Source organism: Antechinus flavipes, chromosome 1 (assembly GCF_016432865.1).
Source record: "Antechinus flavipes isolate AdamAnt ecotype Samford, QLD, Australia chromosome 1, AdamAnt_v2, whole genome shotgun sequence".
In the NCBI taxonomy this organism is placed as follows: domain Eukaryota; kingdom Metazoa; phylum Chordata; class Mammalia; order Dasyuromorphia; family Dasyuridae; genus Antechinus; species Antechinus flavipes.
Window position 1 is genome coordinate 511,739,180 of NC_067398.1, and position 21,407 is coordinate 511,760,586.

Here is a 21,407-nt window from a genome sequence, read left to right on the forward strand (position 1 = left end):
TCATCTCTCATATCCAGGCTACCATAATAGTTTTCCAATTGCTCTCCCAGTTGTCTATTTTTTCTCTTCTACAATATCTACCACAAAGCTGTCAAAATAATCTAAAGACAGATCTGATCAAGTTAACAGTCCCCTGATCAAAATTTTCCATTACCTTTAAAAGAAATACAAACCATGACATTAAAAGTCCTTCTCAATCTGATTCCAACATACCTTCCAGCCTTACTTCATACTACTTTCCAAAAGTATATATTCTAATCAAATTAAATTTACTGCAACTAGCCAATTTCACTCTATTTTCTACGTTTTGGGGGGGGGCATATATTGTACATATTCCCTTATTTCCAACCTCTTAGAATCCTTATCTTCCTTAGAGACTCGGAGTGAAGTACCACTTTCTTCAGAAGACTCCTTGTTGCTAGTATTTTCCTCTCTCCTCAACCTGCCTTTTATTATATTTAAGTATGTTTCTATTAAGAGTAGGCATGACATTGTGAATTTAGCACTACTTTTTGGATTCAAATGTCTAAATCTTATCTCTCTTTGACTCATTAACTACACAACCAAAGGCAAGTAATTGTATTCTTTCAGCCTAAGTTCCTCCACCTACAAAACTGGATTATCTGTAGTAATTGAACTACAAGGATTCCTATGAGGCTCAAATGTAATAATGGATGTAAAGTACTCCACACATTTTAAAGTACAACATAAAATGTTGATTAATCTGATTTGTTTCGTTTTTGTCTTTGTATCCAAAATGCTCTGCACTGAAAAAGTAACTAATAAAAATTTATTCAACTAAATTAATATTTCTGAGAACATTTTTGTAATTTGATTTGTCACTGTTGTTGGACTAACTTTATTTCTCCTCTTTCCCTATTCCAGTTCTGCTTAAACAGACATGTTACCTATCCCATCTTATTTTTTCTTATCTTTGGACTGAAGCCACATTTAATTTTCTTACCCCCAATCACTCGTTCAATTGCTTGTTCAAAGTGAATTTGATTGATGGCATCTGAAAGGTGTCGTGCAGCTATCAAAGCAGCTTCATTACAGACATTAGCAATATCAGCTCCTGCAAAACAAAGGAGGAAAATAAATATCTCACCAATGCAGAATATGCTTAAGATAATTAAACAAATTACAGTCCTTTAAATTCAATACCTTCCTAGCCCTTAGAATTAGTTGGTTTTTCTAAATGACTAGTGATATATTTGGTGAATGTTTTACTACAAAGTTCACTTAAAAGGATAAAAATGGCAAGGCTTTCACTATAATGTTCAACACAAATCAATATATTGTTGGAAACAAAAGCAGTATTACAAAGAAAGAGAAATAATAAAGTTACTAAAAGATTATTAAGCATTTACATTTTAAATTATGCACAGAACTTACAAAATTTTTTTCATTGAGTAAATTCCTTTAAATAAATTTTTCAGAAAATGATGTATGAAGGTCAAGTAACTGAAATGGTACTAATTCTGAAATCCAAATGCAACAATCAAGAAAAGATTAGCATATTAATTATCGAACCCCATTTCATTCTTAGGGATAATAGTTTCTGATAACTTGCTTTATTTCCTTTCTATTTGTGGCAAACTCAACTCATTTTTCTCTTTCCTCTCCTCTCCTCTTCTCTTTCTCTCTCTCTCTCCCTTCTTCCCTTTCAAATAAAGTTAGCTTATGATTTATTTTATTGGTCTTAAAAAAGGAAAAATCTTAAGTTTTATCAGTGCAAATCTTTTGCTGTCAACTTTGTTGGATTTCTTGATTTTCAAAATTCCTGTTTGTTTTTGTTAATCTTTTGGGATGGTTATTTTGATTATTTTCCAGTTTTTTAAGCTGCACCCCTAGTTGATTGGCCTTTTCCTTGCCTCTTTTAATATGTGTTCAAAGCTATATATTTTCCATTAAGTTTTAATTACATCCCATATATATATTAATTTAAAAATGTTCTCTAATTTAGCTCTATTGTTTTTAAGACATTATTTGGCCCATTAGTTCTTTAAATTAACATTATTTAATCTTCATTTAATTTTTTATTCTTTGTTCTATTTTCTTTTCAATTATAATTTTTATGGCTATAATCTATAAAATATTTAACATTTTTGCTTTCCTGCATTTGATCCCAGGTCCTAGTATGCGATTTTTGTAAACATGGCTGTGAAACATTTTTAGACATAAGTGTAATGCTTAAGATTCCTATTCTATAAGCTTTCAAAGAAAAAACATATTGTCATAAGATCCATCCTTAATTTTTTAATTTTTCTTTTTAAATTTATATAAATTTGAAAGAAACACACTCAAATACTACTTGTTTTACTAACAAGTTCTTCTATAATTGTCAGTTTTTCCTTTAAATGTTTAGATGTGATGCCATTTGGTACTTATGAATTTAATATTAATATTGCTTTAATTATTTACGCTACCATTACACACAATATAGTTTCTCTGCTTGTCTCTTGATACCTATTTTTACTGTTGCCATATCCAAGTTCATAATTGCTGCTTCTGATTTTTTTAGACATATATGAAATATAACAATTCTAGTCTTTCTCCTCTCTTTTAAAATGTAAGCACTGGTTAATTACTTAGCCTTTTGAACTATTCATGCTCACTTATCTTTTGGGAATTTCATTTGTCTATTGTATAAATTTCAAAGATTTTGCTCAGATTTGGTTTTCTTAACAGAATGTTTAGAAATCATAAATTCTATTAAAAATCATTTTTAAATACATGGTTATCTCAAATTTTTAATTATTCTTGGGTACAAAGCCACTGTCTTTTCATTTTGATAAAAAATTTTCCAATCTTTCTTTTCCTTTCTCAGGACTGGTGTATATCTTGTAATGATTCTTTAGTTACATTATAACTATCTGTAATCATAATAACCTCTCTGATCTAGCCAGGTTACTATGATTACAGATAGTTATAATGTAACTAAAGAAAGATCTAGAAGCTTGTCAATTACATTTCTGGATGCATTAGTCCTGGAGTTCCTCCTCTGTCCAAACCTCTTCTTTGCTAGTACTTACAGGCAATCTTCTTCTCACAATAATTTGAAATACAGTATTAAGGATTTTTAGTTCATCATGTTCTTCTGGGAGGTCAATTATCTAAGAATTCCTCTCTAAACCTTATTTTTCTGGGTCAATTGTTTTTGATTTGCTATCAGAATTTCATATATTTTTCCAGTTTTATTGTCTTTTGAGTTTGCTCTAAGACAGTTTCATAATCTAATGATAACATTTTCTCCTTTTCTTTTTCTTCTTAGAACGTCCACTATTCCATTAAGATTTTCTAACTTCCATTCTAATCCAACAAACCATAAAATCTCCTTTAAAGTTTTTTACTCGAGCTCTAATTTCATTTCATTTTTTTTTTTTTTACTCAGGCAATTGGGGTTAAGTGACTTGCCCCTTGCCCAGGGTTACACAGCTAGGAAGTGTTAAGTGTCTGAGGCCAGATACACTCAGTTTCCAGTTTCTGTCTACTACAAAAAGGGCTGCCACAAACATTTTTTGCACATGAGGGTCCCTTTCCCTTCTTAAAGATCTCTCTGGAAAATGCAAATTAAGACAACTCTGAGATACCACTACACACCTGTCAGATTGGCTAGAATGACAGGGAAAGATAATACGGAATATTGGAGGGGATGTGGGAAAACAGGGACACTGATACATTGTTGGTGGAATTGTGAACACATCCAGCCATTCTGGAGAGCTATCTGGAATTATGCCCCAAAAGTTATCAAACTGTGCATATCCTTTGATCCAGCAGTGCAACTACTGGACTTATACCCGAAAGAGATACTAAAGAGAAAGGGACCTGTATATGCCAAATGTTTGGAGAGGCTTGGAGAGACTTACATGAACTGATGCTAAGTGAAATGAGCAGAACCAGGAGATCATTATATACCTCAACAACAATACTGTACGAGGATGTATTCTGATGGAAGTGGATTTCTTCGACAAAGAGAAGATCTAACTCAGTTTCAATTGATCAATGATGGACAGAAGCAGCTACACCCAAAGAAAGAACACTAGGAAATGAATGTAAACTGTTTGCATTTTTGTTTTTCTTCCCGGATCATTTTTACCTTCTGAATCCAATTCTTCCTGTGAAATAAGAGAACTGTTCGGTTTTGCACACATATATTGTATCTAGGATATACTGTGACATATTTAACATGTATAGGACTGCTTGCCATCGGGGGAGAGGGTGGAGGGAGGAAGGGGAAAAGTCGGAACAGAAGTGAGTACAAGGGATAATGTTGTAAAAAAATTACCCAGGCATGGGTTCTGTCAATAAAAAGTTATAATTATGGAAAAAAAAAAAAAAAGAATGAATGGATGAAACAAAAAAACAACAAAAAAAAGATCTCTCTGGGACATAAGTCCAGTAGAAACACTGCTGGATCAAAGGGTATGCACAGTTTGATAACTCTTTGGGCATCGTTTCATATTGCTCTCTAGAATGGTTGAATGCATTCACAATTCCACCCATAAATTGTATCCCATAAATTGTGATTTTCTTACTACCTTGTATTAGGAATTGTTCTGAAGATTTTTGTTTTGTTTTGTAGGCTCATTACTTTAGTATCTTTTTCCAACCCACCCCCCAGAGACTTTTGTCTGGGGAATTTCCTTTTTCCTCTTTGACGGTTTTATCTTATTTTGTGTATCTTCAGCTAATTTAAGGGAGTACATGACTTATAAATATCTCAAGTCTTATCAGAATGACAATGGAAAATTCATTGCACTAGTGTTTAAATACTGGCAATCAATGGACAAAAAATAGGACAAGAAGATAACCATTAAATTTCCCTCAACCCATTTATAACCATACTTCTTATTCCAAACAGCGATAGAGCAGTTTCCTGCTCAGTTCCTCTCTCTTCTACAACTAGTTACTTTCTCATCTTTATCACTGCTATAGCAAACTCATCAACTGTTTAAGAATAAGAGAGTCTGGTTAGATTACATGATAAGACTAAAAGATATCAACAATGATTTAGACGGTTATTGAAAATCCTTAGTATAGGGGCAGTTAGACGGTACAGTGGATAAAGCACCAGCCCTGAAGTCAGGAGGCCCTGAATTAAAATCTGGCCTCAGATACTTAATACTTCCTAGCTGTATGACCCTGGGCAAGTAACCCCAATTACCTCAGTTTAAAAAAAGAGAAAGAGAGAGAGAGAGAAAAGAAAGTCCTTAATATGGAAATATAAAATCTGCTAATAATTCCAGCAGCCTCATGTTCCTGTAATTGATACAGTTTTCACTGTCACACTAATTGGTAGAGAATGTGAAGTATGCTCATCAAAGAATGACTTTGTGGCATCCCTGTTAATTTTTTCCTGTGGCCATTGCCTAGTGAATATTTCTTTCCTCTTTTTTTAATCTTTATTATGTTTTTTATGTCTATTGCTTTATTTGGCTGTTTTGAGGTAGTAAGGGGGATCTGGTGTTAGATGATACTTCTTAATCAGGAATCTTGTCTAAGTCTTCTTGCTGACTCATTCTTCGTTTTTCAAAATCCCCACAATTTTTCAACAAATTCTTTCATTTTGACTTGGGGGCTTTAATTTTTATGTAAATTCTTAAATAGTTTAAGGGTGAATTCAAGGTGGGAGGAAAAGAAATTATTGTATTCCTTGGAATTATCACAATATAAGAAATATACTTGAATACAAAAGTTAATCTTCTACTTACCTGAAAATCCTGGAGTTAAGGATGCCAGTTTTCTTGCCAATTTCTCTTTATCCAATTCAACTTCTAGTTTTAATGGTCTGAGATGAACTTTGAAAATGGATGCTCTTCCTTTTATATCTGGTGGCCCTATATGATTTTTTAATGAAAGATTTTTTAAAAATAATTTAATATTTACATTTATCCTCTTTGAGAAATAATGTTCCACAATGAAGATATCTCACCAATAAAGATTTGTCTATCAAAGCGCCCTGGCCTCATTAATGCAGGGTCTAGGATATCTGGTCTATTGGTGCCTGCCAAAATGACTACATTTGTTGTTGTATTAAAACCTGAAAGAAGATAGTAAACATGGAAAGAAAATAGTTAAAGATATGTTGTAACAGAAAATGAGAGCATGTTTGCTTTCAAAATGCTTTATTATCTAATAATCTTTTGGTAGCAAATCAGAAATAACATTCACTAATGATAATAAAATAGCAAACGATAAGCAGGTTTAAAAAAAACTTACAAAAATACTTTTGAAACAAGAAGATACCACTTCATTAAACAATATTAAAGGCTGGTAACAGGCATTCACCACTGAATTTACTGAATGTAACAAAGTAGATTACAACAAAACCAAGCCTATCAAATAGGTCTAAGAAAATAACAAAAAGTGATCTTCATGGACTCAATTCTACAATGCTCAAGGATCACCAAACAAATGTCTAAATCATTTGGATTGGTTTAGAGAAATAGAAGAGCTTTAAGATAATATTTCAGGAACATATCTTTGAATTTTCTTATCTTTACATATTTTTTTCCCAATAGACTATAAGTTACTTGAGACCTAAGGAAATTTTATCACTGTCTTTATATCTAGTTGGTAACAATGCATTAAATAACTGGTTTTATACAATTTTTTCAGGAATATATGTACCAAACAAAATGTGATTGTATGTGTATTATAAATGTGACTAATAATGCTTTAAGAGAGATTTGGTTAGATATTCAGCAGTACATTTTTATGGAAAGAACAGAAAAACAGTTACAACTATTTTAGGAGTATATCCTTTAACCACAATTACTCAAGGATCACCAAACAAATGGCTAAATCATTTGGATTGGTTTAAAGAAATAGAAGAGCTTTAAGATAATATTTCAGGAACATCTTTGCAACCAGAGGGTTGTTTTTAAGAACAGAATCAATGATCAATGGGAATAATGTAAAACTCTATGTAGAAACTTTGCAACATATATCAGTGAGGACTATAAAAATTTATTATCTACCAAATGGCAGACTTTGTGGCTAGAATTCTAAATCAGAAACTCTCTTTCACGAACTAATAGATGACAAATCTCCAAACTTCAGAGGCTTCAAAATATCCAAGAAAACATGCTAGAACCACAATATTATCCTAGAACAAATTCCTGCCCATAAATGTCCATACATAATACTGATACAGTATAAACTTTTTTAAAAAAAACATTTTTAAGATATATTTTCTTGGGACAGCTAGTTGGTATAATGCATAGAGCACAAGCCCTGAAGTCAGGAGGACCTGAGTTCAAATCTGGCCTCAGACACTTAACACGTCCTGGCTGTGTGACCCTAGGCAAGTCACTTAACCCCAACTGCCTCAGCCAAAAAAAAAAAAAAAAAAAGATATATTTTCTTGCCAAAGACTTATAATCAGCCAAGCAACATGAAATGAAAAAATTTCAAAATACAGAGAGCTAGCAGAGATCAAAGTAATGTGTGAACAGGATGATACTCATCATCCCTGTTGTCTTTTCTGCTAAAACTATACAAAAGATGCTTTCAGTGAAATTACAGAAGATGAATTTATATTTTAATACTCATATTCCACCACAAAAAGAAATTGTTTATCTACTGATACAAGAGTACATGGAAGGTTAAATGTATATAATAATAATAATAATAGGAGAGCAACTTGTTCCAAAACCATTTCTATCTATTATCTCAGCAAAAACAATAAAGATAATAAAGAATGATAATAGCTAACATTTAGTGCCTAAAGAAAGACTTTACAAATTTTTTACTGAATTATGTAATTTATTCTTTATAACAATTCTGTAAAAGACGTTCTGTGAACATTATTATTATTCCCATTTTACATATAAAGAAATAGAAACAACTACTCATCTTATAACTGTAGTTTTGAGGTTTGCAAAACAAGTTTATCTCATCTGAGACTCACAACAATCCTAGAAGGTAGATACTGTTATCATCCTCATTTTACAAATGAAGAAGCTGAAAAACATTGTGCCTAAGGATCACAGAAAATTAGTAACTGTCTAAAACAGAATTTGAATTCTTTTGGGCATCTGTCCAGTACTACCTAGCTTCCTCATAGCTTAATAATTGTGGTAAAATTGTCACATATATAATTTTAAAAGTTCAAAATCAGGTTCTTGAGGATAGACAACCAGTAGATACAAGATAAAATATAAAAGATACTTATTTAGGTAAAAATGCAGATAATTTGGAAAACTAGATGCAGATAAGAAACGTTATTTTTTTCCCTACCTCCAACTCTTAAAGTCAGGATGAAGACTCAAAACGTTATGGTAAATTGGCTTAGGATAAAAACTTGTGAACCCAAACTGTATAACAATTATAAAATATTCCCGAAATTTTATAAAGCAATCATTTATGCACTATGAAACATTGTATTGGTCAAAGTTCCCATTTGTTGCATATTTAACAGTGTTCAAATGTACTATGACAGAAAAGAAATGGAAGGTTAAACTGATTCCCTTAAGTGAAAGAAAAAAAGTAGTAATTTCTTTCTTTTTTTCTTTTCTTTTCTTTCTTTCTTTTTTTTTGCTCAGGCAATTGGTGTTAAGTGACTTGCCCAGGATTACACAGCCAGGAAGTATTAAGTGTCTGAGACCAAATTTGAACTCAGGTCATCCTGATTTCAGGGCTGGTGCTCTATCCACTGCCCCACCTGCCTGTCCCAAAAGTAGTAATTTCTAATAAGCTTTTGGGTGATAATGGGAAAAACCACTATTTAATCAATAAAGGAATATATACAGAATCAAATTCAAACTTTGATTACCTATAAATTTCTCTGTGGGCTCTGAACTTTTCAGAATGCTAAAGAATTCTGAGATCAAGATGAAGTTTTCATTTAGTATGCCAAAAGCTGGTTTTTCTTCTGGCATTAAGCACAAAACACTTTATTATGTAGTTAAAGTCAAGAAACTATATTTTACTAGAATATAAGCCTCCTAAGGCAATAACTATGTCTGTCTATAAACACAACATTCTGCAAGAGGTCACTTACTGAATCTGTTAGTTGAATCAAATTGTAAATTTTAGTAAACTAGCAAGGAATACTTGATTTTTATGTTTTCTTACATCAATTTAAGCTGTCAATCACCGACAGAAAGGTTTAATTGGTTAAGTTTTAATAGCTGTAGTATTTTTGCAGGGTTTTAGTGAGAGGTACTATCATTCTATCTTCATGGTCACTTTCATTTTATATAAACAAGAGAACACTAATAGTTATCAAATAAAATAAGCTTGAATATTTACCATCCATTTCTACAAGAAGTTGATTAAGTGTATTTTCCTGTTCACTTTGTCCTCCAAAGTTGCCTCGTCCTCTTTTCCTACCCACTGCATCTATTTCATCAATGAAGAGAATGCAAGGGGCATTTTTACGAGCAACAGAAAATAAGTCACGGACCTTAACAAGAAAACACAACACTGGAATGAGTTTAGTCAATGATACAGTATTTTAAGAGAGCAACTACAGTTATATTGTTTATATTTCACTACTACATATTAGAATATATTTGAACAAGCCAGTTCCACAAGGTAACAAATAAATATATTATGTGGTAATTAAATTGTTTTAAGATCTCAAGCCAGTGAATGAACAAAACTATTCTTTAATTCTTTATAAATATGTTTATCTCATAATAGAATAATTATCCTTTATAACAAAAAAAAAGCAAATATCATATCTTTACCCCACCAAAGGTGAAATGTTATCAAACTCCAATTTTAAGAGAGTACAACTATTTTTAAAAATTCAGACTATTCTGAAGTGATCACATATCATTGTCGAAATAGTTAACAAATCAAAAAATGATCTAAATTTCACTTTCAACTTATTTGCATAATATTAAGCAAAGCAAATTATTTTATTTAATATGTATCAGGGTTTTTTTTTCTCTATAAAAATGGTGAATTGCTGACCTTCTTGGAAGGACTATTGTAAAAACTAAGGAGGGAAAATTTACAATGTGCTTTGCAAAAATTATTTCATAAGTAAATATTCAAGAAATATTCATATTATTGCTGGTACTTACAGTATCTATAATCAAGTATTAAGAAATCTTAAAACGCTTCTTTTTTATGCTATGTTATTTTTAAAGATTAAATAGGGGTTAGACTTTTTACAGATTAAGTAGGGTTTAAACTTTCAGAATTGTGCATTAGCCCTCATTTTCAACTAAGCATTTCATCAAAAGAAAAAAGTAACAAAAAGAAAAATCTCCAACTTTTTTGGTTTTTTAAACTTCCATTAAAGTTGTACTTCAATGAACATCCTAATATGAAAATAATTCTACTTCTCAATAGTTATACCAGCAGAAAGTGCAATAAATCCCACCAAACTGAGCAGACTTTTAATATAGGCTTGATGACAAGAGTGTATTCTGCTATCTATGGACCAGTATTGCTACATCAGGAAAGGTTCATCACTAGAGGGTTGGATACATGGTAATGATACTTATCAGCCACAGTAGCTTATGAAGATCAGCTAAAAAGGCATACAAGGATTTAAATCTGTTTAAATGGAGAATGTATATACACTCATGAAATCATGGATTCTTGATGTACTGAAATTATTTTCTTCATAAACTTCCAAACTGGCAAATGAAAAAAGGATTGAGGAATAGGAAATTCAGACATTTCTAATTAGGACCAATTTTATGTACAGGAGATTTATATGCATTATTTCCAGAGGCACCTGGAAGGTGTTCTGTCCTGGGGAAAAAAAAAATGCTGCTTCGTCTTTTTATTTATGCCTTAAATATCCCTAATAAATACTTAATTAACTTGAAACTTTTTTCTTCCATTTCCACTATAAAAATACAAATATTCTCAGCAAAGGTTACATTTTTAAAAGTCTTTAAAAATTTTTTTTAATTTTTAATTTTTTAAAGTTTTTTTTAAAAAGTGAAACTTTTTTAAAAGTTTTATTTTTAAAGTTTTTTTTGAGAGTTTTTAGTCAAAAGATTTTAAGCACTAATCACATAAGAATAAAAATTTGACCAGAGAAACATATTCATGTTATGTTCAACTAATTAATAAAAATTACTTGTTAAAAGAGACAGCTAAATGTTATAATGGTTACAAAAAACTGTATTCCTGAGGAAGAACAAAATACAGGCTTGCTATAACATGGGTCACTCTGAGCCCATGTAATAAAAGAAATGTTTAAATCTAGTAATAAGAGATAGATTCATGTATTAAAGAATAAGTTACATATGACTATTTTCTTAAATTTTCAACTAGAACAAAAACTTACTCTAGCTGGACCCACACCAACAAACATCTCCAAAAACTCAGAGCCATTTACTGTAATGAAAGGGACATTGGCTTCTCCAGCTGTTGCTTTGGCTAGAAGTGTTTTTCCAGTACCTGGAGGACCAGTTAGAATGGCACCCTTCAAAAACAAAAATAGGGGGGAAAAAAAACCACATACAATTAAATTTGATTTTCTTAAAATAATTACAATATATAATTTATGTATTTAAAACAAATTATACATACTCTATTTTTTCAAACATTTGAATTAGTTATAAAATCAAAATGCAATTACTAGCAAAGTTAAAAAAAAATTTAAAAACCCAACCAAGGAGTTTTCAGATTAAATGACTTTAAAACATGTGAATTTAATTGATAGCATGAGAATTTCTTTTCAAAGATAAGTTTCTTGTTATGCCTTTGGATTACCAATTATTTAAAATACAAGTAAGTCTAAGTCCTCAAATATTCAATGTGATTCAACAAGAATTGCATAAAGTTAAGTAAAGGTCTAAGAACACAAGGATAAATAAGACAGGCCTTGCTCTCAAGAAGTTTACAATCTAATAAAGTTAAACTTAGGCAATAAAAAATAAAAACTGCCTAGATATTTGAGGTAAGGGATTCTGGCTCAAAAGGATAACTTACCTAAATTCTCTATTCCTTTTTCATGACATTTCCTTATTCTCTCAATTGTTATTATTTTCCCCACCTGACCTCCAAATTACTTTGCATATCTTTGAATTTTCTTATCTTTACATATTTTTTTCCCAATAGACTATAAGTTACTTGAGATCTAAGGAAATTTTATCACTGTCTTTATATCTAGTTGGCAACAATGCATTGACTGGTTTTATACAATTTTTTTAGGAATATATGTATCAAACAAAATGTGATTGTATGTGTATTATAAATGTGACTAATAATGTTTTAAGAGAGATTTTGTTAGGTATTCAGCAGTATATTTTTATGGAAAGAACAGAAAAACAGCTACAACTATTTTAGAAGTATATCCTTTAACCACAATTACATAATCTATGCAACTAATACATTCATATACTGAAAACTAATATTCACAGTAACTAAAATGTGATCATGTCAAAAATCAATTTTTCTAAATTAACTTTACCTTTGGAATTTTTGCTCCTAGGTCTTGATACTGTTTTGGATTTTTTAAGAAATTCACAAATTCCATTATCTCTAATTTGGCTTCCTCACAGCCAGCCACATCTTTGAACTTTACATCCATTTCATCCTTTAAGACCTTGGCAGTAGTTTCTCCTACACTGAAGAGACCTCCCATACCCCGGCCTGTCCGACCCATACCAGCAGGCCCTCTTCTTAGAGTATATAGTAAAAATCCAATTATGAGGACTGTTGGGAACATGCTCAGCAGAAATGAGCTAAAGGAAAACAAAACAACATTAGTTTCTTTTATGATCAATCTTTTTAGTGCTTGATAAGGTTTTTTTTTAATTTATGTATTTCTAGTTAGAATTCAACTGTACATACTTAACATGGGAAATGAAGACTGCTAGTATTTGAGGGCAAAAAAGGAATTTCTATTTCTAACTGAAATCATGTATTCTTATCACAAATTTAAAAAACTGCTTTTAAGCAGCAAAATGAAAAAAAATGAGATCATTAAGGGGGGAAAAAGCATTGAAATCAATGGTAATTTGTATTTTTAAAATTTCCTTAAGAATAGGAAATCAGAAATTAATAACAACCAAAAAAAAATTAAATAGCTGATTAAAAAATACAAAGAGATGGGGAAAATTAAGTAAATGTTTAACATACCAGCAAGCAAACGTGGAATATTTTTGAGAATTTATTTTATAGATACTACCATCTAGTGAAATAAGAAATATTAACAGTTTAAAGTTCCATTAATGATTCTTACCCATCACTTTCAGTAATGTAAACTACAGGTAACCGATTCTCCCCTTCTATGCCTAATTCTTGTTGTAAAGTTTCCAGATTCCGCTCAAAGGTGTCCACACTACCAATATTAAACCAGACATATTGCTATAGAAAAGGAAAACAAAAGATCATGACTATGTCAGATGAAGAAATAAAAAAGTTTAAGTAAGTATAAAAAACGAAAGGTTCATTAATAATTCATGTTGATATTAATGTAAGAAATTTTCAAATCAAGTGAGGAGAAATAACATCAGCAAAACAAAATCAGAGCTTCTTTAGTTATTAAAGTAAAAACTATTACAATATGGTTAATTCACTATATCAATTAAAAACTAATTTACCCCATCAACAGGAGTTTTTCCTGGTGTAAAAGTCACTCGAACAAAACGCTTGTTCACTACTTCTAGCCTGTCCACCTATATTAAAAACAAAATGAGAATGTTATACATTTAAATATTAATTTAGAAAGTCTAAGTATTGTTTTAAATTCATTTTAAGCTAGAATATATTCCAAATTTCTACCTTTGTTTTTAATACCAACAATTATCTTGGCAATAATAAGTGAATCAAGAGCACATCTTGGGATGATTTTATTTCCACAGCAACAATCAATGTTAATGTCAATGAGTCTAGATCTTTAAAAAGTGGCTATGGCAAGAATAGAACCCCACAAAACATCTTTAGAAAAATATATAACTTCCTTAAAAGAAATGGGGTAGGTAGGATATTGAACTTTTAATAAGGAATATCTGGGTTTAAATCACACTTTTGACACTACCTATGTGACCACAAATAAGTAAAGTAGCCTTCTATTATATTCAGTTATTCCATTTGTAAAATGGGAGTAAGTTATACAAAAACTACCTATACTTTAAATGGCCTATGAGAGACTCAAACAGATGTTTCTAAAGCACCTTTTTAAGATAAATTTAAATTATTTTATAAATGGCAGGTATCCTATTTATGATGAGGGGTAGATGAGAAGGAAGAAAGGAACAAGCATTTATTAATTATTAAGCACCCACTTTGTGCCAGGTACTTTGTTAAGTGCTTTACAATACTATCTTACTTGATACTCACAACTCTTAAGAGTTATTATTTTTATCCCCACTGCACAGCTGAGTAAACTGAGGCAGACAGAGGAAAAATGACTTTCTTAGGGTTATACAGCTTTTAAGTGTTTGAGGCTAAATTTGAATTCAAGTCTTTCTGACTCTAGGCCCATTGTGCTACCTAATTGCCTTCAACAAGATTCACTAAGAGTTCATCAGAGTAGTCTATTTAATAAAAGAAATCGCTGTTGGTATTCCCTAGAAGATTTTAGTAGTAATGAACAGACTCCAAACAAATGAAGGGAACCATGACAGAATATTTTGGAAGAATCTATCATCGTAGCCTAACAGGCAAAATTAACTATATGTAAAGGATGAGCTTTAATACCTCTTGAGGCTGCTCCAAAGGAAAAAAAGGGAATTCGGTCAGCAGGAGTACATAATCACATTTTCTTCAGCAAGATATATTTCTGCTTTAGTCATCCAAATAGGTACCCATTTTTACTTCTTAAACTTGTTTGTTGTGCTTCAAAAACAACTTATTCTTTATAATGCCATTCTGTGACAATATATATGCAAAATTATATCCAACTTATCAATTTAAAAAAGATCTACATAAAGTATTTAAGTCACTTCCTAAGCTTATATAATAACATTAAGGGTGTAAAAGAATACATGACATCAAAAAGCAGGCCAGTCTTATAGTGAGAATGACAGCACTGGTAAGCCTAAATAGTATAAAATACAGAGGAAAACACTTCCAAGGCCTCAGGTGACTTCTCTATGAAGATCTAGAGGAAGACAAGGACAAGAATCACATAGAGTGAAAAAGCTTGTTAGAAGAGTGTAGCAAGAACAAACATTTCTACGAAATTATAGATTTATCATAGTAATTTTACAACGTATCTGACAAATCGATTCTCATTAAGGTGTCACTGACTGACATAACTTACTGTGCTCTCCTTAGAATATCTGTATTTTAACAAGGAAATAGCAAATGCCTAACCCAAAACAAGGAGATTCTAATGGTACAATTCCAGATATCAAAAGATTTGTTAAGATATTCTTAAGAACACTCAGATCTACTTTGCTTCTAAAAAGTTAGTCTAGCTTGTGACACACTTATTAAACAGTAAATTCAACAAATACTCATTAAACAGTGCCAGTCAGTGGGGAAAATACAATGTTTACATAAGGCACAATCCCTTTGTTTTTGTGGAGATTATACTTTATTAGGTACAAAACATATTCACCAATTGTTGGCATCATCAATTGCCTACTACAATTTCAATCTTCGTGCTTTCACATGTATCTCAAACTCAACCTGTTCAAAACAGAATTCGTTACCTTTTCACAACAAACCCACTCATTTTCTAAACTTTTTCTATTTCTGCCAAAAGCACCAAAATCTTTTTAGTTTATAACCTCAAAATGATTCTTGGCTCTTTATTCATTTATCCCACAAAATCAATTGCCAAATCTTTTCTTTATTCTGTCCACAATATCTTTGACATGTTATCCCTTCCCCACTCACAAAGCCATCACCCTTGTTCAGGACTCTAATAAATCTCATCTGTTAAATAAGCAGTAAATGAGTAAAGAAATCTTATCAGCTATCACAAAATGACAAATAAAACCATCCTTAAATAATAAGGGAAGCAAGAAATATACAAACAGGTTAAGTAAAAAGAACCATCAACAAAGACTATTGGAAAGAATGGAAAGACTATTAAAAAGTTATTATTTTTAGGGTTCCAGCAGCTCTAGAGCTTCAGTTTAGAAGCAGACGTTACACACTACCCTCTCCAGCCTCTATATCATCCTAAACTTGCTTGAGCTCAACAGGACCAGAAACACCACAGATCTTCTAGACAGACCCAGAGAAAGCCTGGGAAGTCTAAATTCACAATCCAGTTTCTAACCTTTCCAAAGTTCCCCTTGATCCCCCTACTTGCAACACTTCCAAGATCCTCCAATAATTATTATATGAGAGTACCATTGAAGTCCCAGGAACAACTTTCCTTTCATCTCAAAACAATCAAGGATTAGCAGAGGAAGGGGGCAGCCTTTCTCCAAGTGGCAGAACTCTTTTCTTCACTGCCCAGCTATATCCTACTGACTCCATTCAACTAGAGACAAAAAACAGAGCTCCCTTTGGTCAAGATCTTTACCAGAGGTCTGAAATTTAAATCATAGCCTACCCCCATGTTCCTGGGAGCTAAGATGGGACTAAGGCCCCTTCCAGGGTGGAAGTCCAGATAGGAGAAAGAGATGAGTGGGACAGCTCTAAAGTCAAGAGAGAGAAAGTATATATTATGAATCAATTGTATTAAAAACTGCAAAAAAAAGTCAAAGTTAAGGTCTGAAATTCTCTTCAGATGTCAATGTACTTTAGATTATTAGATCATTGATAACTTTTGAAAGAGTAGCTTCTAAGAGGATTCTGGGAAGATGGCAGAGTAGGCCAGAAAATTCCAAGCTTTCCAGATTTCCTCCATAAACAAGACAAAATGGCACCTGGAGTTAAAAGCAGGTTAAAAACATATAATAGTTGGGGCAGAAGAGTGGTCCTCCAGAGACAATCAGAGAAAAGCTGATGAAAGATAGCAGAACCAAGACTTGGCTTCAGTAAAATGTAAATGCCTCAAGGCTAGTTTAGTTGAAATAGCAAGCAGCCCGCCTTGGGGCTAGCTGGGTTGGAAAGTAGCCTTAATCACAGTGAAAGAAATTTTCACTTCCCAGATAATATAAGGAATCCTTCTGTGGATAAGGAATGCCAGGCCCACCTGAGCTGCTAAAACTCCACATAGAAACCAGCATAAGCCCAGTAAGCATAATAGTGGGGCAGGTCTTACCCCAAAGAGTAACATCAAATGGTCACCTACCCAAAAAAGAATTCATAGAAAAACTTTAAAAGACTAAAAATCAAATGAGAGAAATTGAGGGAAAACTAAACAAAAAACAATCCAAGAAAAACAATATTATACAAAACTAATCAACTAGAAAAGGAGATTTTTTTTTAATCATCAGTTTTTTATTTTTCAAAATAAAGGCAAAGCTTTCAATCTTCACCTTTGCAAAACCTTATGTTCCAAATTCTTCTCCCTTCCTCCCTTCCCCCCTCTCCCTTAGACAGCAAGTAATCCAATATAGGTCAAACATGTAAAATTCTTCTAAACATATTCATGCACAAGAAAAAATCAGATTAAATGGGGGAAAATGAGAAAGAAAAAACAAACAAGCAAACAAAAACAACAAAAAAGGGTGAAAATACTATGTTGTGAGGAGATCCATAATTTTAAGAAAAAAAAATGACTCCTAAAATTGGGTAAGGGAAAGCCCACAAAGCTATAAGAAACCAAGAAATAGTGCAAAATATAAATGGAGTAGAGTTGAGTATATGATATGATTCTAAAAAATACTATAGAAAAAAATCTCTGCAGCTTGTCTTTGTATGTCACATTCTACTGTTTTCCTTTTTGACTTCATTGTTCACATTGATGATCCTTCAAAACCTTGATCTCTTTTAATTCTTCAACCTTGTCAATTTCAGTCACTTCTTCCTCTCAACTTCTGTGAAGATGATTGCCCGTTCATCTCCAAGCCATTTGATTTACAGAAACTCAAAGTTGGGAAAGAAATCAAATGGCTAGCTAATCTAACTCAGCTTTGTAATGAGCTGAAGCTCGAGTTGATGCACTGAGGTCCCAAGCACTTGAGGCTAAATAGTAATTGGACCATACTCTATTAATATATAAGCTTGGAGAAAGAATGGCCCCTGCCCACTCTTTGTGCAATCCTGATGTGTTGTATAGGAGATGACCATTTTGATGGGTGGAGGCAGGGGAGTAGAAAGGAAAGCAGAAAGAGACTGCTGGTTGGTGGCTTGTCACAGCTACTTGCATGCTATTGAGACCGCCCTTCACCTCCAATCCCCCTCTGCTAGCTGGCTTCCTGTCACAGCTGCCCATATTGCTATCGCAATCCTTCTTCACCTCTACTGAGAATAAAGATTGAAGATTTTTCCCTTACCCTCAATTCCTAACTCCAGCTGATTTTTAAATAAGTGATCATCACACAGCTTAACCAGCAATGTTTCTGCAACTTCTTTGACTAGTGATCTTTTATCTTCTTCTGTAAGATTTTTCAATTTTTGTAAAATCCTTATGTTTCTGGAAAAGTATGCTTAAACTGAATTTTTCTAAGCTGAATCATTTTAAATGAATTAAAGAAATAATATAGTAAGTACATTTATTTTTTAGGTAGAACAAATCACTGTATTCTATTTCTGAATTATCACATTTCAGTTTTTCTAAAACTCAAGCATCCAAAACTCAACTATAGCATTATCAGCATTTCAATTATTACAGAGTTTAATTTCCACTAGAAAAGCTATCGTACTGATTGTTGTATTAGTCATCATTTTTGTTAATCAAATCAGTCTACTTTATCTTCTTATCACACATTTTTATCACCCTATTCATTCTTATATTAAATCTTACTTACCACTCCTTTGGAAAGATAATTATTAACAAAGTCCTTCCAAGTGATTTCTCTCCCAGAATTCTTGAAGAAAATGTAAAACATGATAACTGCCCATGAAAGAAGACTCCAAACAAAGTACATTCTGAACTCCTTGTCATCCCATGGAATGTCTCCCTGAAACACATACAAAAAAGGGAAAATGAAACTCCCCAAAACTAAACTTCCTATGGAACAATGAACATAAGGTAAAGCAAAGTATGCTACGAACAATTTCCTCCAAGTATTGTGACTGCTTTAAATATTTTCTGTGGCTACCTTTATAATATAATAAGAAAAAGGAACTCAGAATTGAAGACAAAGTATGAAATCAAACCTTCTGAAACCTGGAAAACCAATGAGAGTCATCTCTCTTGCCACCTCGTTTTCCACCTCCTCCTCCAGAGGGACGCTGTGTACTAGATGGCTTTGCTTCTGTTAGGAAAAAAAAAGGCATGTTAGACTCTATCTACAATATATTTTTAATACTGCTATATTTCATTTGTAAAATACTTCATGATAGCTCTCAAAAGTGACTATTAAACATCTTGAGGAGAGGGCAGCTAGGTGGCACAATGAACCTAAGTTCAAATCTGGCCTCAGACACTTAATACTTCCTAGCTGTGTGACCCTGGGCAAGTCACTTGACCCCAAATGCCTCAGCAAAATAAATGAATGAATGAATGAATATCCAAAAGAAAAAGTATTTTGTCAAATGATCAAAGAAGTTTTAAAATTAGTTCTCAGGACCAAAAATTGGATGTGAGTATTTTATATCATCCCTACTCCTTCAAAATTCTCAAGGAACTCCTTTTCTTCCCAATGAGTTTTCTATCTTTTATTAATCTTTTTTCTCTATTTTCATCCACTTTTTCACACAATAAAGTGAATAACATGCTCTCTAATAAATGCTCAGATACACAAGAGGACCATACCCTTCATGTTAAATCCAATAAAATTTGTAGGATTTCAATAGACTAATTAATCTGATAGTTTAAGTCAGTTATTATTTGTTAATAACTCTACTTCCAAACAAAACACAGAGAGAAGTAACATGGGCAAGTCATTTTTAATTTGGCAGATTATGTCCAAAACTGATCTATAAAAGTACAAAGATGCAAAAACAAAATAAAATTTAAAAACCTGCTTTAGTTTCCAGATATAATTAGACAAAATACTCCTTTCTTTTCACAAAATTAATCAAATAACCTCACATGCAAGTATTACAAATTGGTCATCTTTTTAAAGAAATTGGTCATTAGTATTTAGTACTAGAACCAATTATTCAAAAGTAACATAGTAGCTTTCAGTTTTACCCTGTATTATTTTAACTTACAACTTAAAAAGTTACAATAATATTTATGATCTATGAAACAAAGAAATTAAATTTTAAACTCATGGGCCATAGTAAAATAATTTTACTATTTTAAGAACATAATCAGCATGGATACTCCTTCCAGCAATTGAGATATAAACATATCTATAACCAGATAGATGGCCTTTGGGACTGAAAATTTAATCACCAATCATCCAAGCAAAAGTAATGAGCCTTTCCAAATTTACCAAGGCTAATCTTTGAACAACAGACAAACTACATTGATGGGCCTATTAAAGTTGACAGGACCTGCCAAAGCCTGCCTTCAAGGACAACAGTCCTTTACTGGAGAGGGACTTTACAATTCTCAAATTTTCAAATGAATCTTTATTCTCATCAATTCAGAAGTTTCCTCCAATGATGCAACATCCCTCCCCATCCCCATGCCTGCCAATCTGATGCCATGTGGTCCTCCCAAGTTTGCTATAGCCCCCAAATCTCTAGTAAATTAGGTAAATATTAATATTAAAAAGTTACCTTTTGTTTCTTGCACAGGCTCTTTAGATTCATTAGCTTTCTTTTTGTTCTTTGCATTAGGAAAATATTTTTCAAATCCTGTTATAAAAATAAGGAAAACTCAAGCTGAATTTTTAAAAATCTACTATCATGAAATTTACTCAGAGTAAGATACAAGCAGTCCTTCCTTCAACCTATAAAAATGTGTCAAATTTATAATAGAAATAGCTAGCATTTACACTGTGCTTTAAAATTTGCCAAGAACTTTACATATATAATTTTACTGAACACTCATAAGAACTTTAAGAGGAAGGTACTATTACTAAAATCTATTTCTAAAATGAGAAAAGTGAGACAAAAGAGATCAAGTAAACATGGCCAGTTCCACAGCTAATGAATGTTTGAAGTAAAATCTGAGCTAAAGATATGATAAACTGAGGTTTGTGAAAAAAAAAAAAGCTTAAAATAATTTTAAAAAGAGTTTCATATTAGCAATATTGGCAAAAACAGAAATTCAAAAAGAAGATAAGATCACTGTATTCATGGGCAAGAAAGTAACTACAATGTTGGATGAATTAAAAAAACAAAACAAAACAGCCAAGATAGAAATTCATAGAAAAAGTACAATAAAGAAGCTGATAAAATGGGTTTCTAAGATCTAAGATGAATCAATACAAATATATAACATATGACTAACAATAAGAAAAAATACAGGTAATCATGCAAAGAGGCAAATTTTATCTTAGAAATATCACTGAAACTTGTTAAGATAAGACTAAAAATGGGACTATAATTCTAGAAGGGTAGACATCCAAAAG

The 21,407-nt window shown here is 32.0% G+C and overlaps 1 protein-coding gene across 1 annotated transcript in view; it reads right to left on the reverse strand.

The window, feature by feature from the left end:
* Positions 1 to 21,407, reverse strand: part of AFG3L2 (AFG3 like matrix AAA peptidase subunit 2) — a 57,545-nt gene that overhangs the window by 24,774 nt on the left and 11,364 nt on the right. Inside the window, exons 3-13 of the mRNA XM_051970484.1 lie at positions 20,611 to 20,688; positions 19,096 to 19,193; positions 18,744 to 18,896; positions 13,527 to 13,601; positions 13,166 to 13,290; positions 12,392 to 12,665; positions 11,264 to 11,401; positions 9,259 to 9,412; positions 5,936 to 6,043; positions 5,715 to 5,840; positions 965 to 1,075 (exon numbers count right to left, since the gene is read on the reverse strand). Of these exons, the coding sequence (XP_051826444.1) occupies positions 965 to 1,075; positions 5,715 to 5,840; positions 5,936 to 6,043; positions 9,259 to 9,412; positions 11,264 to 11,401; positions 12,392 to 12,665; positions 13,166 to 13,290; positions 13,527 to 13,601; positions 18,744 to 18,896; positions 19,096 to 19,193; positions 20,611 to 20,688 (1,440 nt within the window). The remainder of the gene's footprint in view (positions 1 to 964; positions 1,076 to 5,714; positions 5,841 to 5,935; positions 6,044 to 9,258; positions 9,413 to 11,263; positions 11,402 to 12,391; positions 12,666 to 13,165; positions 13,291 to 13,526; positions 13,602 to 18,743; positions 18,897 to 19,095; positions 19,194 to 20,610; positions 20,689 to 21,407) is intronic.